The sequence below is a fragment of the Bos javanicus genome, chromosome 22 (assembly GCF_032452875.1).
Source record: "Bos javanicus breed banteng chromosome 22, ARS-OSU_banteng_1.0, whole genome shotgun sequence".
Classification (NCBI taxonomy): Eukaryota; Metazoa; Chordata; class Mammalia; order Artiodactyla; family Bovidae; genus Bos; species Bos javanicus.
In genome coordinates, this window is record NC_083889.1 from 52935073 (window position 1) to 52948066 (window position 12994).

The 12994-nt window shown below is 44.5% G+C and overlaps 1 protein-coding gene across 1 annotated transcript; it reads right to left on the minus strand.

Annotated features, from left to right (window-relative positions):
* Positions 1-2002: 2002 nt before the first annotated feature.
* On the minus strand, positions 2003-6793 carry CRIPTO (cripto, EGF-CFC family member). The gene is made up of 7 exons (XM_061397010.1): positions 6678-6793; positions 6401-6440; positions 5627-5679; positions 5410-5544; positions 4832-4946; positions 4643-4752; positions 2003-2996 (listed from the first exon to the last, which is right to left on the minus strand). Exons 2-7 carry the CDS (start codon positions 6418-6420, stop codon positions 2884-2886), a joined length of 546 nt encoding a protein of 181 aa, XP_061252994.1. The 5' UTR covers positions 6421-6440; positions 6678-6793; the 3' UTR covers positions 2003-2883.
* Between the last annotated feature and the right edge of the window lie 6201 nt (positions 6794-12994).

The following is a 12994-nucleotide window of genomic DNA, read 5'->3' on the forward strand; positions in this document are numbered from 1 at the left end:
GAAGCTACTCTATACTCTGCTTTCTCATCTGACATTGTGTTTTACACATTTCAAGTCATTAAATATTCTAAAGATGGTACTTTAAAGGTGGTCGTATTCCAAGGTTAAGGTTGAGTTCTTATGCAAGAAACCCTTCTCTGATGTCAGGCCTCTGGGTCAGCAACAGTGTTTTGAGTGAACCAGGGCGAGTCCACCCACTTGGAGTAACAGGGCCAGAGGGCAACATGCTTTCCAGCTAGTGTGGACCCAGGTGTGTCTTTATCGTTTCCCATGTGGACGCTTCAAGAAGTCTGGGAGGCTTTTGAGGGTAGAATCTAGAGTCTTTTGCATCCCCTTGAACACCATTTCTGAGAATATACTTTTTGTTCATGATTTTAGATAGCATACAGGTGAACATTATTATTATTCATTTTTGTTCTTTAAAATTTAGGAACTGGTATAAATTATTCAGGCTTCACAAATGCTATTGTTTTAGACAGTTAAAAGCACTTAAAAAAAAGTGGATAGATACTCAAGATCACCAATGACTAGGGAAATGCAAATCAAAACCACATAAGATACTACTTCATACCCACTAGGATAGCTATTATGAAAAAAGATAAAAGCCGTGCCCAGAAAGCAATAGGGTGCAGGAAAAGTGGAATATTTATGCATTGCTGATGGGCATGTAAAATGGTGAAGCTGTTGTGGGAAACGTACAGTAGTTCTTTACAAAATTAAAACAGAATTATGATATGATCCAGCAATTCCACTTGTGAGTCTATACATCAAAGAACTGAAAGCAGGGACTGGAAGATAGTATTTATACACCAATGTTCATACCACATTATTAATAATAGCCAAAAGGTAGAAACCAAATGCCATTAATGGATGGATAACCAAATGTGGTATATACGTATAATGGAATATTTATTTGGCCTTTTAAAAGAAATGAAGTTCTGACACATGGGTGAATCTTGAAGACAGTATACTAAGTAAAATATGCCAGTCACAAAAGGATGTGTTGACTACTTATGTGAGGTGTCTAGAATAAACTCATGGACACAAAATAGACTAGTGGCTGCCAGGGGCTGTGGGGAGGAAAAATGAGTTGTTATTGAGTTTCAGTTTGAAAAGATGAAAAAGTTGTGAAAATGGATGGTGGTGATGGTTGCCCAATAGTGTGAATGTACTTAATGTCACTGAACTTTACTCTTTAAAAATGGTAGAAATGATAATGAGTGAGTATAAATTACAATTTTAAGCACAGGTGATGTGGCCCAAATAAGGTGGAATGTGAATGTCCAAGTTTGGAGAACACAGTCCCAACCGTGTTCACATTATGGTTAGGGATCACAGCAGTTTCATGAAATGAGACAAAGCCTTATTTCAATACTCTGAGGTTCTTTTTTAATTTTTTCATTTCTGGGCTAAAAATGTTTTAAAGCAATTTGTGGTAAATAGGAAGGTAGAGAAGAACTGTGACATTTGTTGAGGAACTTGTGCTAGAGTTTTAGTTGGTTCACTTCATTCTAACATGGTGGTGTAGTGACCAACATGGTTCAGACTAGGAAACTGGGCCCCATTCCAGTGAGTGGCCAGACCAGCCCTCCGCACTGGGCAGCCCCCTCTCCAGCTCTGAGCTCTCTTGGTGGGATCTCTCACTGCTTCCTTGCTTATCCCATTTCACCTTCTGTCACTGGACATTGCAAAAAACAAAAGAAAATTCCACTTTTCTGGAATTTTGCATCTGTAGGGCATTCATTTGGAAAACCACGAATTACGGATCCAACAGTATGTAAATAACGGAAACAGATCTTGTCTCTCACAGCAGAGCACACACACCAAAGCCACAAACAAAACTGGGCACTTGCGCTCTGGGCCTTTCCAGTTGCCTCGGCTTTAAGCCTGTCGTAGTCATCACGATCCATACGAAAACAAAATAATACACCCTCACTGTGGAAAACAGAGAAGTGAGAGGAAAAATGCTACCACCTAGAAATAACCACAGTTCACACATTGGTCAACGCACTTCCCACTTTTACTGGACAGATCAGATACATATTTTTAAAATTGGCTTTACAATATATGGTTTTATCACTGGCTTACAACTAAACATACTGTGAACATTTTATCACCATTGAAATAATTGCATAGTATAGAGAAATCATAATGTATTAATCAATCTTTATATATCAGGGGAATTTAGATAGTTTTTTTTAAAGGAGACTTTATTCTTTTTACAGATCCTTCAGAAAACAGGTGCCCTTGTCTCATACAGCTTCCTATAGATGATAGAAACTTGCCCTTCAACTTAGCCTTTTAATTTGCTTCTCTGTAGCCACCAGATCAACCAAGACATTCATTTTATTTTCTCAAATCTCTCCCATTTGCTCCCACTTTTCTACCTAGTCACCCAGGATACACGCACACCTCCATTACTCTAGCACCCCGTCTCTCACCATGGATATCTGCCCCCTCCCTTTTCCTCTGCTCCCCTTACAGGTCCCTCCTTTCCAAGATACTATCTTAACTGATGTCAGTCAACTCCACTCAAAGCTTTATGCTCAGTTCCACATTGAGAGTAACCTTTAATAGTCTAAATATAGAATTCAATTGTTTAAAGGAAGTTATCTGTAAGCCCTTGGCAGTTACCTGTATCAGAAACACAGGAGTTGGGCACAAGATATGGCTTACTCTTTTTTTTTTTTTAATTAGTTTTTTGGAGAGGGCAGGGCAGAGGAAAGTAATTGGTGCTTCAAGGGAATCTTTTTAGGGACCACAGGGAAATCTATTCACTATTTCAAGGCAACTAACAAATTATCATCTCTCAGTTGGGACATTAGAGAGACAGCCTTTACAGGTCATGAAATCTGCATGACAAATGTTGAAAACAAATGTGGGTTAATAATAACTTTGTATAGCAAGGCAGATGCCAGGTAGCACAAGAGCACACGCAGACAGTGTTAATTCTGGAGTCCTGGAAGCTGTGAGGTGCTCATCTATCACATGGCCGTCTGGAAGATAGAGACACTTGGTCATTAAAGAAGATTCCTCTGGCACTTTATCCTGTTGCCCACACGGGTGACTCATCTACATGAGCCCCAAAGCAGTTAGGGTCCAGGATTGAGTACAATGTGTTTATGGGATCAACAGTACCTACCAATTACGTGTAGTCAGACTCCCCTGAAAAAATATTTTGACAGAAGATGCCACAGGCCCACTGTTAACTTGGTCTTTCTCAGACCTGGTAATCCAAGCTTGCCAGTGAAGCCTATAATTGCTGGCGTGTGGCAGAACTTGGTTGGGATCTGATGATAAGGAGACAGCACGTTTTGGGCCCCAAGGTCTGGGCAGAAAATATGGTCCCTACCTATCCAACTATTCCACCACACCTTCCAATCACCTACCCTGGGTCTGATGTGTATGTGTATTTGTGTGTGTGTGTTCGTCAGTCAGTCATGTCCAGCTTTTTATAATCCCATGGACTGTTGCCTGCCAGGCTCCTCTGTCCATGGACTTCTCCAGGAAATCTTCCCAACCCAGGAATCAAACCCAGATCTCCAGCATTGCAGGCGGATTCGTTACCGTGTGAGGCACCAGGAAAGCCCACCTGGGTCTGATACCCAATGCAAATAGAAAAGACAATCCCTGCCTGGATCGGTGTCCCATCTTGTGCTCAATGAAGCATTTGTTTTCATTTTCAATTTGTTGAATATTTTCAATTTCTAACGTCTGCAGGGTCAGGACTAGGAGAGGCCTCTGAACTAGGGTAGCCTCTGAAATCTGGCTCAGGTTGGGGTAGGGAGCAAACCCTCTCCTCTTGTTTTCCTTTATGTTCCTGCCCTTCCTGTCATTGTTTTCTTCAAATCAGTAAAAATCAATAAGGTGAACGGGTTCTGAGACCAATCACCAGGGAGTGCTGTACAGGGACCTTTTAGGATCCATGAAGAAGCTCCTATGAAAGGAGAAGGGGGCTCAGATCCTCCCATGGAATTTAAGTATAATACTTGAAGTTGGGTTCTCTCATGCCCACTCTGGGCTTCCCTTGTGGCTCAGCTGGTAAAGAATCCGCCTGCAATGCAGGAGACCTGGGTTTGATCCCTGGGTTGGGAAGATCCCCTGGAGAAGGGAAAGGCTACCTACTCCAGTATTCTGGCCTGGAAAATTCCATGGACTGTATAGTCCATGGGGTTACAAAGAGTCCAACACGACTGAGCGACTTTCACTTGCAAATTAATTAGCAGACGGCTGCCTTCACTTGCAATCCCACTCTGGGGTGAGCACAAACTGAGCTGCCCCTCTGGAGTCTGTCTGGGTCTCCCTGCCCAAAGAAAGGAACACTAGAGAGCATCTCTTGGTATTTAAGAGGCCAAGGCTTTTCTTGTTTATTTTCCTCTACAGAGTTTCACATCCTATAAAGTGTCAGGTAGACTCAAAGTAACTCTCCACCTGAAAGGTGGCACAACTAGCCTCATACTGAGGAAGTTAATATCAAGGGTGCCAGGATGAACATCCAATCTGGAGTCCTCGATGCTTTTACAAGCAGACCTTGACTGACAGTTTCCAGCAAGCCATGTGGTAAGGGGAAAGACCCTATTAACTAAGTGTCCACAGGCCACTAACTAACCTGAGAAGGCAAAAGAGGGGACCCTCTGCTTACCACAACCAGGTAGGAATGACTGAGGAAAGCAGCGAAGCTGGCCATGCCAGCATTTACACATGGAACACTTCCTGGGCAGCCAGGTGTCATGGGGCACAGACCCACAGTTCCTGAGGATGAATGGACATGCAGATTTTAAATCCCCACTTCTCCTCCCCTCTCCACCCCCAGCCCCTTTCAAGGACTTACTCTTTGCGAGAGTCATGCTCACAGTTGCGTCCATAGAAAGAGGGAGGGCAGGCACAAAAGGATCCCAGCATGCAGGTTCCCCCATTCAAACAGCAGGTTCTGTTCAGCTCCTTACCTGAAATTTAAGAAGAGGTGGCTGAGAGGGGTGGAGGGACTGAAAAGTGAGTTCTCTTAAAAGGTTAATATGGCGGTAAGGACTTAATCTCCCCAAAGTGTTTGCAGATGTCTAAACATTGTAAATCTCACTGAACAAGACTCTGCTTTTTAGTGTTCCTTTGACTACCTGTGCTTTTGAGCAGAGAAATCTTTTTTCATGCACCAGCCAGTGGTGGTACCTGGAATCCCCAGAGTGACGTGGGATCAGGTGAGGGAAACTTGTGTTCTGCGAGAGAAACTGTGTTCTGTGGTGGGGTGGAGGGCAGTGTGAAGTGCATGCCTGTATTGTCCCCAGAATCAAACCCAGCTCCAGAATCAGATGCTCACTCTTTTAGGCGAAAGTGTCAAAAAGATACTCAGAAAACACATAAAGGACCACGATAAAGATACCACACTGTACATCTAAGGCGGGTACGTCTTACTCTTTTGGATTCCCATGGATGCTACAAACTGGGAAGGCTGGTGACGAATTGCAGGCTCCTCTTGGGACCAAAGGCCATCATCTCTGAAGGCCAGCTCTCCCTGTGATGGACGGGCAAGTTCAAGGTCACCCAATCCTGAATGACAAAATTAACTCCTTGAGTCTATGTTCCAGGCCACTTGAAAATTGCCAGTGATCAAAAGAACAAAGTCTCTTACCAGCGACTAATCCCAGTTCAAGTGCTCTGGAAAAGGCCATGATCAAAATCACACTAGGAAGAGGAAATCAGACCTCCATTAGCAAAACAAAGCAAATAAAATCCCTTTGAGTTAACACCACAGGCCACTAGGGAGAGAAATCCTACAGCAGCACTTTCCTCCCCACCTCTTTTCTTTTTACATAATTAATTTATGTAACAACCCAAAGAAAGATGATGAGAATAAAGTCCAACTAATTTCCAACTCTTTCCAATACGTACCCTCATATGCATATGAGGATTCTGCTTTCTATGTCACATAGTTTTCTCCTGCACCTAGTTTTCATAGTAATTTTAAATGGCTGGATGACATTCAATGTTATTAACAAATCCCATTTCACAAACTATTTCATTTACACCATTTAAAAGATGTTCAAGGTTAAAAAACATTTCCCATTATTCTTAACGGTTTCCAAATATTGAAAACCTGTCTATAACTTCAACCTTCTCAGAAGTATATTTTAAATTTCGTTGTAATATTGACTTGTTCTTACAAAAGAGGAGGAAACCACTAGTCATGTCATAGGCAGAGCCAGTAACCTGACTGGAGATGTTAAAAGCCAATAATGCAGGTAGATGCAACTGTAAGTTCCAGGTCTTTTGGAAAAACAGCAGCACGGTTGGCAGCTCTTTAAGGTTTGAATGAGATGAATAGAACAACGCAGAGGTACAGAACACGTTTCCTAAGCTGGCAAACTCTAGTAATAAAAGGTTCACACTCAAGATCGGTTCATACCTGTAAGAGAAGCGCTCCATCTTCCTCTGGTCTGTGGCCCCTAACAATTTAGAAGAAAAAAAAAAAAAAAAATTAACCCGGCTTTAATTCACAGTCATTGCCAAAATACCCAAAGGAAAATGTTAATTTCTTGACGTGAAAAAGTGCATTTTAAAAGAAAAATATCCCAGATGAGAAATATGCTTTCCCCCAAAGTTCTTAGAAGCAGAAGTCGGGCGGTCCGGCGAAACTAGGGGACTCCTCACGGGTCTGTCCTAACAAACGCTTGGACTATAACCTTTAGGGAGATTCACTTTCCTCAGTCGCAAGCCCGGGGGTTGTGGAGACAACCCTCCGGTGGGCGGGGAGGCGGCGGCCCGTTCGCATTACAATGCTTAAACACTCCGGGGTGGAGGTGAGAGGCTGCGAGGCGGCCAAACAAAGAGAGAGTGGAAAAGGCCATTCTTGTAAAACTGTTGCTAATTAGCCCTAATGTCTGTATCATTAGTTTCGGGTTAAAAATATCAGATTTGCTGTTTAAAAAAGGGGGGGAGGGGCAAACTAATTACTGTATCGAGGTGGTGGAAAAGTATTGCTTTAATCAGGAAAACCGAAACACCAAGTCTGGGTCTCCCAAGGAGTTGATGTTTTATAAGTTTTATTTCCCGAAATTTGCTTTCATTTTTGGTTTTCCCAGGAAAGGTGTGTTGAGCCCGTGCTCCGAGAAGGGTGTGTCTCCGCGGGTGGAAGGGAAAGGTGAGGACTCAGGGAAAGTTAGGGTTAGGACAGAAGTTCAGGGTCAGGAAGGGGTTCCTGCCCCCGCTGGAGTGAATGGGTGTAAATTCCAGGCGCACCTGAATTGCAAGCGAGGCTGGAAGGAAGCGCAGCCGGCGCCAGGCGGGTGGGTGGGCTAGGGGAGGCGAGCAGCGAGGCGGAGTGTCCGGCCGGCCGGGGCCTGCGCCTTCCTGCTGGACGGCAGGCCGGGGCGCAGCCGCTAGCGGTCTGCGCACCGGGTGCCAGGCCTGCTCCAGGAAAAGGATGTAGAAACACGGCCGTCTAGCCTGGGAGGCCATTTCAGCTTTGCCACTGGGTTTCATCGCATTTTAACAGTCTCCCAGCGCTCAGTGTGCAGTCTCTTCCATCCCCTTAGTCTGCCCTGTCCCCCACTCCCCCGACAACACAGGAATTAACCCGATTTAGCTGTGTCCTGTATTACCCTAAAAGTATTTATTTGGTGATGTCAGTAAGCTCCAGACGCTGCTGCTGGAGAGGCCTGTCCCTGAGCCCCGAGGCCTCTTGAAACAGAACAGGACCCTTTGGGGCCCTCCCAGATATAAAAAGTCCCTCCGTGTCCCTTGTCTCCTGTAAGTCACACAGGAGCAGGCTCAAGCAGTTAATGATTGGGACAATAGAGTCACAGAATCTTTAGTTCCTCCCTGAAGGAGGCAGATAAGTGTCTGATGCACATTCCTGAGCTGTATTGCAGATACCTAAATTGCCACCAAAGGGAAAAGGCTAACTGCATGATGACTGGACTATAGCCATGACGTAAGTTGCTCCATCTTGAGCCGCAATGATTCTCTGAAAGTGAAAGTGGCTCAGTCGTGTCCGACTCTTTGTGACCCCATAGTCTATACAGTCCATGGAATTCTCCAGGCCAGAATACTGGAGTGAATAGCAGTTCCCTTCTCCAGGAGATCTTCCCAATCCAGGGATTGAACCCAGGTCACCCACATTGCAGGTGGATTCTTTACCAGCTGAGCTACCAAGGAAGCCGTATGTCTGGCCAGCACAATTCCAAGAATTGGCCTCAAGAGAATGGGGAAAAAAACTGACCCTGGAGTTGAGGATTAACTGGGCTTGAAACAATCAAGATGACACTGACACAACCTGCTACTTGGCTCCAACAGACCTTAGCCCACAAAACTTCCCTATTTCAAGGTGGATGAGATTGGTTTACTAACCTACTTTCTTGAATTTCCTCTGGGAGTGGGTCAATGCTTGAAGGAATCCTTAAATTGGAATTTTATCTTCTAGTCAAGGGGATCATAATTGGCATGACGAGTCTTTGCAAAATGATTACTTAAAATGTTAATAATGAGATGCATCTTTTGGAGTCTCAGTGGGCATGTGAGGGAAGCAGAGAATATTTCTTATACCAGGTCAGATCCTTCTACTCTAACAGTTCTTCGTTGCCCATGTTCTGCTTGAAATTACAGAAGACTTCTTTACCCTTTTTCCCTAGACATGGAAGGAGAATCTGACAGTGGGGGTTGTCACTGAGGAAGTAAGACTCTAACTAGGGACTGTCAGCAACTCAGCATTCCAAGTATCTTTCTTTCCCTTTCTTTCTTTTCTTTGGCTGCACTGTGCAGCTTTGGGGCCTTAGTTCCCGATCAGGGATCAAAACTGTGCCCCAACAGTAGAAGTGTGACGTTCTAACCACTGAACCATCAGGGAACTCCTCCAAATCTATTTCTTCATTGTTTACTCTGCCTGACTTCTACCATTAGCTTGGCTTAGCTTGCTACAGATAGAGAAAGCTGTTGATGCATATCAAGATTGAGGATTAGTTTTTCTATAGGTCTCACTTCTGTTCCCTACTCTCCAGGATTAGCTGACCAAAGATTTGTTCCAATCGCAAGCAAGACCTGATGGCTACTTGGAACCTTGTGATGGGGACAGTCATCTCTGGATATAAAAGACTGCCCCCTCCCCTGCACAGAGCCCCTTCCTCTTTTCCCTGGGTAATCTCTGAGCAAACCTGGGGATTTGGTTCTTTGTGACCTGAGTCTCTGTCTCTCCAGGGTTGCTGGCTTCCTTAATAAGGTTATCTTTCCTTTTACCTAACACTTGTCTCTCGGTATTGGACTCTAGAGCAAAGAGCCGCTGAGAGTGGGTTTGGTAACACTTTCACCTAATACCTGAGTGCTCCAGATAATTTAATTTGTTATTAAATACATCCTAAGTCATGAGTGAAAGTTAAAGTGTTACTCACCCATTTGTGTCTGACTTTTTGCAACCCCATAGACTGTAGCCTGCCAGGCTCCTCAGTCCATGGAATTTCCCAGGCAAGAATGCTGGAGTAGGTAACCATTCCCTTCTCCAGGAAATCTTCCTGACCTAGGGATTAAACCTGAGTCCCCTGCATTGCAGGCAGATTCTTTACTGTCTGAGCCACCAGGGAAGCCCCTAAAGTCATGAGTAGTTTTTAAAAATCATCTATGCCTAATTTCTAAGGTAAAAGCCCTCCATTTACCTAATATTGCCAGGCACACAAATGTGAAACTTTTATCTAGTGCTGAAATGGCCCAACTCATCTGAGGACTTAATGAAACTCAGGTTCTTTATGTCTTGGTGCAGAAGGAATTCAGTAACAGGCAAAGTGATAGGTAAGAAGTATAGATTTATTAATATACTTTGTAATGAAGTTGCAGGAAAATGGAACCCGAAAGGATGGTCATGCCCCAGGTCTCAGGTGAGTTCCTGGGATGGGCCACCAAATGAAGGTGCTTGGCTTTGAGTAGGAAGGAATTCAAGAGTGAGCCATAGGAAAGTGAAAGCAGAAATACATATTCCACAGGCAGAATGTGGTCCATCTCAGAAGGCAAGAGCGGCACCGAATTGTTGGGGTGGTTAGTGGGAGGATTATTTCATTTATTTTGAGGAATTAGACCACTGCCCCCTTTTTGGCCTTCCCTCTCAGAACAGTCATGGTGCCACAGGATGTGTCATTTCGAATATGCTAATATATTTCAATGAGCTCTTAATGAGGCTACTGGAAGTCAAATCTTCCACCATCTTGAGCCTAGTCAGCTCTAGCCAGTTTCTGTTGTCTGCAGTTTTTGTCAACGGCTGTGTCATTTTTTAAGGACTGTGCTCTGCCCCCTTCCCACGGCAGAACAAATCACAGCATCTGAGACCATTTCAGCATCCCTGTCTACCGTGTGAGTGTGACGAGTCCATAGGTATAAAGAAGAGTGGTTATTTGCTTCTACACCAGCAGTTTAATTCTTGGGGGAATTAAATTTTAAATGATTTTTATTGGAAGGTAGGTCCCCATCAGAGCAATGGTGGAATGGGATGCAGCCTATTTACTTAAAGCTGGTAGTTACTCCACTGTGGCTGACTAATTCCTGCTGTGCTTCAGCTCCCTGTGTGGCTGTCCAACTTGTTAAAAAAGCTTCATGTGTCACTCTGAGATTCAGAGGGAATGAGGAACTTGGCCTGAAGCTCTAGAAGCTGGATGTGGGGGAGGGCAGTGCAGAAGAGAAGGCTAATCATCTAACTCAGGAACTGCATGGAGGCCTAAAGAAAGAACAGTACATTCTTAGCACAGCTTGTGCTTCACAGTCTTCAACAATCCAATGTGCTAAGCAGATAATAGCATTGGCAACGTTAGTCTCACTTTTTGGATGAAACAATGACTCCCATCTGTGGACTTACAGGTCTTTTCCACAGAGGCTGGGCAGGTCTGTGGCAGAACTGGCAGAGGGACACCACCCCTGCCCTGACACTTCCTTGTTTAAAGGGGCTCTTGTGGAACTTTTGGAACTTGGAATAGAACCCCTGGAAATCACCTCCTCATTTTCAGGAGAGAATCAAGACCCTGAGTCTGGTGACGTTTGCATGACTGGTGTGAGTTCAGCCTGCAGCCCATACAGGATCTCTGCATACCCCAAAACAGGAGCTCACTGAAAAGATCTGTGTTCCCCACAGGGACAAAGGGCAGAGAAAGTCTAGTGTATGCAGTAGATAGAATCTGGGCTAAGTTTTAAGATAGGAAGAGGATAAGGGGAGGGGAGGGCTGAAGTGTTTGGCTAGATATTTGGTATTGGGCTGGGGACCCACAGGCTGTTCATTCAACAAGTATTTAATGAGGTTACTGTGTTGCTTGTCAAGGGGTGTGCTCTGGGGACACAGTGATGAGAGGTGACCCCACCACTCAGTGGGGGAGAGAGGACAGTCATGATTGTAGTTGTGCTGCTGTCTCTGGGTGGGGAGTTGATTGACATCTCTGAGACAGTCACTGGACACCTCTGCTTAGTCACTGCTGAAATTGACAGAGGCCACCCAGCCTCTGGCCAGTAATTACTGTGTTAGAGACCCATGGAGGGTCTGGGGTTAGGAGACCCTGGAATGGGGGGGTTCCCAGTCACTGGCAGCCCACATTCTCCCTTATGGAGGGCGCTGACAGATGGTCTTGGTCTCAGGATGGTTCGCTACCACCCTCTTGTCATCCAACCCAAGTCATTGTGCCATGCACAAGGAGGCCACACAAACCTAAACGAGTACTGGGTGCGTGAACTTGGGTTCGACAACACTCTGAGTTGTCTTGCATTAAAAACTGGGGCAAAAGAGAGTTGTGTGTGTTTAAAATACACAAGTAAGAATTTGACTTAAAATCAATCAACCAACCAAGAATAGTCAAAGCAAAAAAAAAAAAAAAAAAATCCCAACAGAGATTTCCAGTGTCTGTCTCAATTTCAAGGAAGAAAATACCTTGGAGATAGGATAAGTTTTTAACTTTAAAAAGTCAATTCAGTGTTTCAGTGGTTGCGACCGTTTAGAGTTAAACCTCAACTGAAGTGAAGTTGCTCAGTCGTGTCCGACTCTTTGCGACGCCATGGACTATAGCCTACCAGGCTCCTCCGTCCCTGGGATTCTCCAGGCAGGAATACTGGAGTGGGGTGCCATTTCCGAGATCTTCCCAACCCAGGGATAGAATCCGGGTCTCCTGTATTGCAGGCAGGAGCCACCATCTTTAAAGCCATCTCAGATGGCTTTACCATCTGAGCCACCAGGGAAGTTCAAATAGTTAATAAAAAGAATAGCCATTTCTGCAGCACGATGATGAGGTTTAAAGTCAAAGCCTACTTTTTTCATAAGACTCCTAGGGACAGTTGTATGGCACCTCTCTCATTGTCTCCTCAGGCCAGAAGAACAATGAGCCAGGCTGGGGAACTTCAGCTGAAGAATGTAGATGCTACCAAGCTCAGCACCCAATGGCTTCTAATAAAACCCAAGTGACACTCTGGCAGAAATGGAGCCCTTACCCGTTCATCAACAAGTAAATGGCTTTCTCTTTTCACCAGTTAACTTAGCAAATAGCCACTGGAAACCTCTTCTGTATTTGCAGAGACCTCTATGTGGGGTTTAGAAGAATAGATTCTTGCTCTCAAAACTCTGCAGTCTCAGAAGGGAAGAGTGTTCAAACGAGCCAATTTAATGCTATACTGTTATAGAAATTGGGTAAGAGGGACAGAGAAGGCCTTAGGAGGAGACTCCTTGTGTGTGTATGTGTGTGTGTGTGTGTATGTGCGTGGGGTGGAGGGTATATCATATCAATTTCTATATAGACATAAACTATCTTATCAAGAAATACTTGGTGTGTTTCTACATTTACAGTGAGCTCCCTTGAATGTATATCCTGGTGACTTTGGGGAATATATCTAGCCAGTTAACTTCTAGCACTGGAATTGTTTGGTTAAAGGGAGAACATTTCCAAATTTATTTTCCAAGAAGTTTGCGCTGGTTTCCTCTCCCTCCCTTTTCCTCCCTTCCCCACACATCCCCCAGGTCCTTAACAGCTGGCTGCAACAAGCATCTTGTGCG

Excerpts from the sequence above, each read along its gene's own strand:
- CRIPTO (XM_061397010.1), bottom strand. The coding sequence starts at position 6,420 with ATGGAGCGCTTCTCTTACAG. Across the intron at positions 5,545-5,626 it reads TGAACTGGGATTAGTCGCTG|GATTGGGTGACCTTGAACTT; the intron begins GTAAGAGACTTT and ends TTTGTCATTCAG. Across the intron at positions 4,753-4,831 it reads GAGCATGACTCTCGCAAAGA|GAACTGTGGGTCTGTGCCCC; the intron begins GTAAGTCCTTGA and ends ATTCATCCTCAG.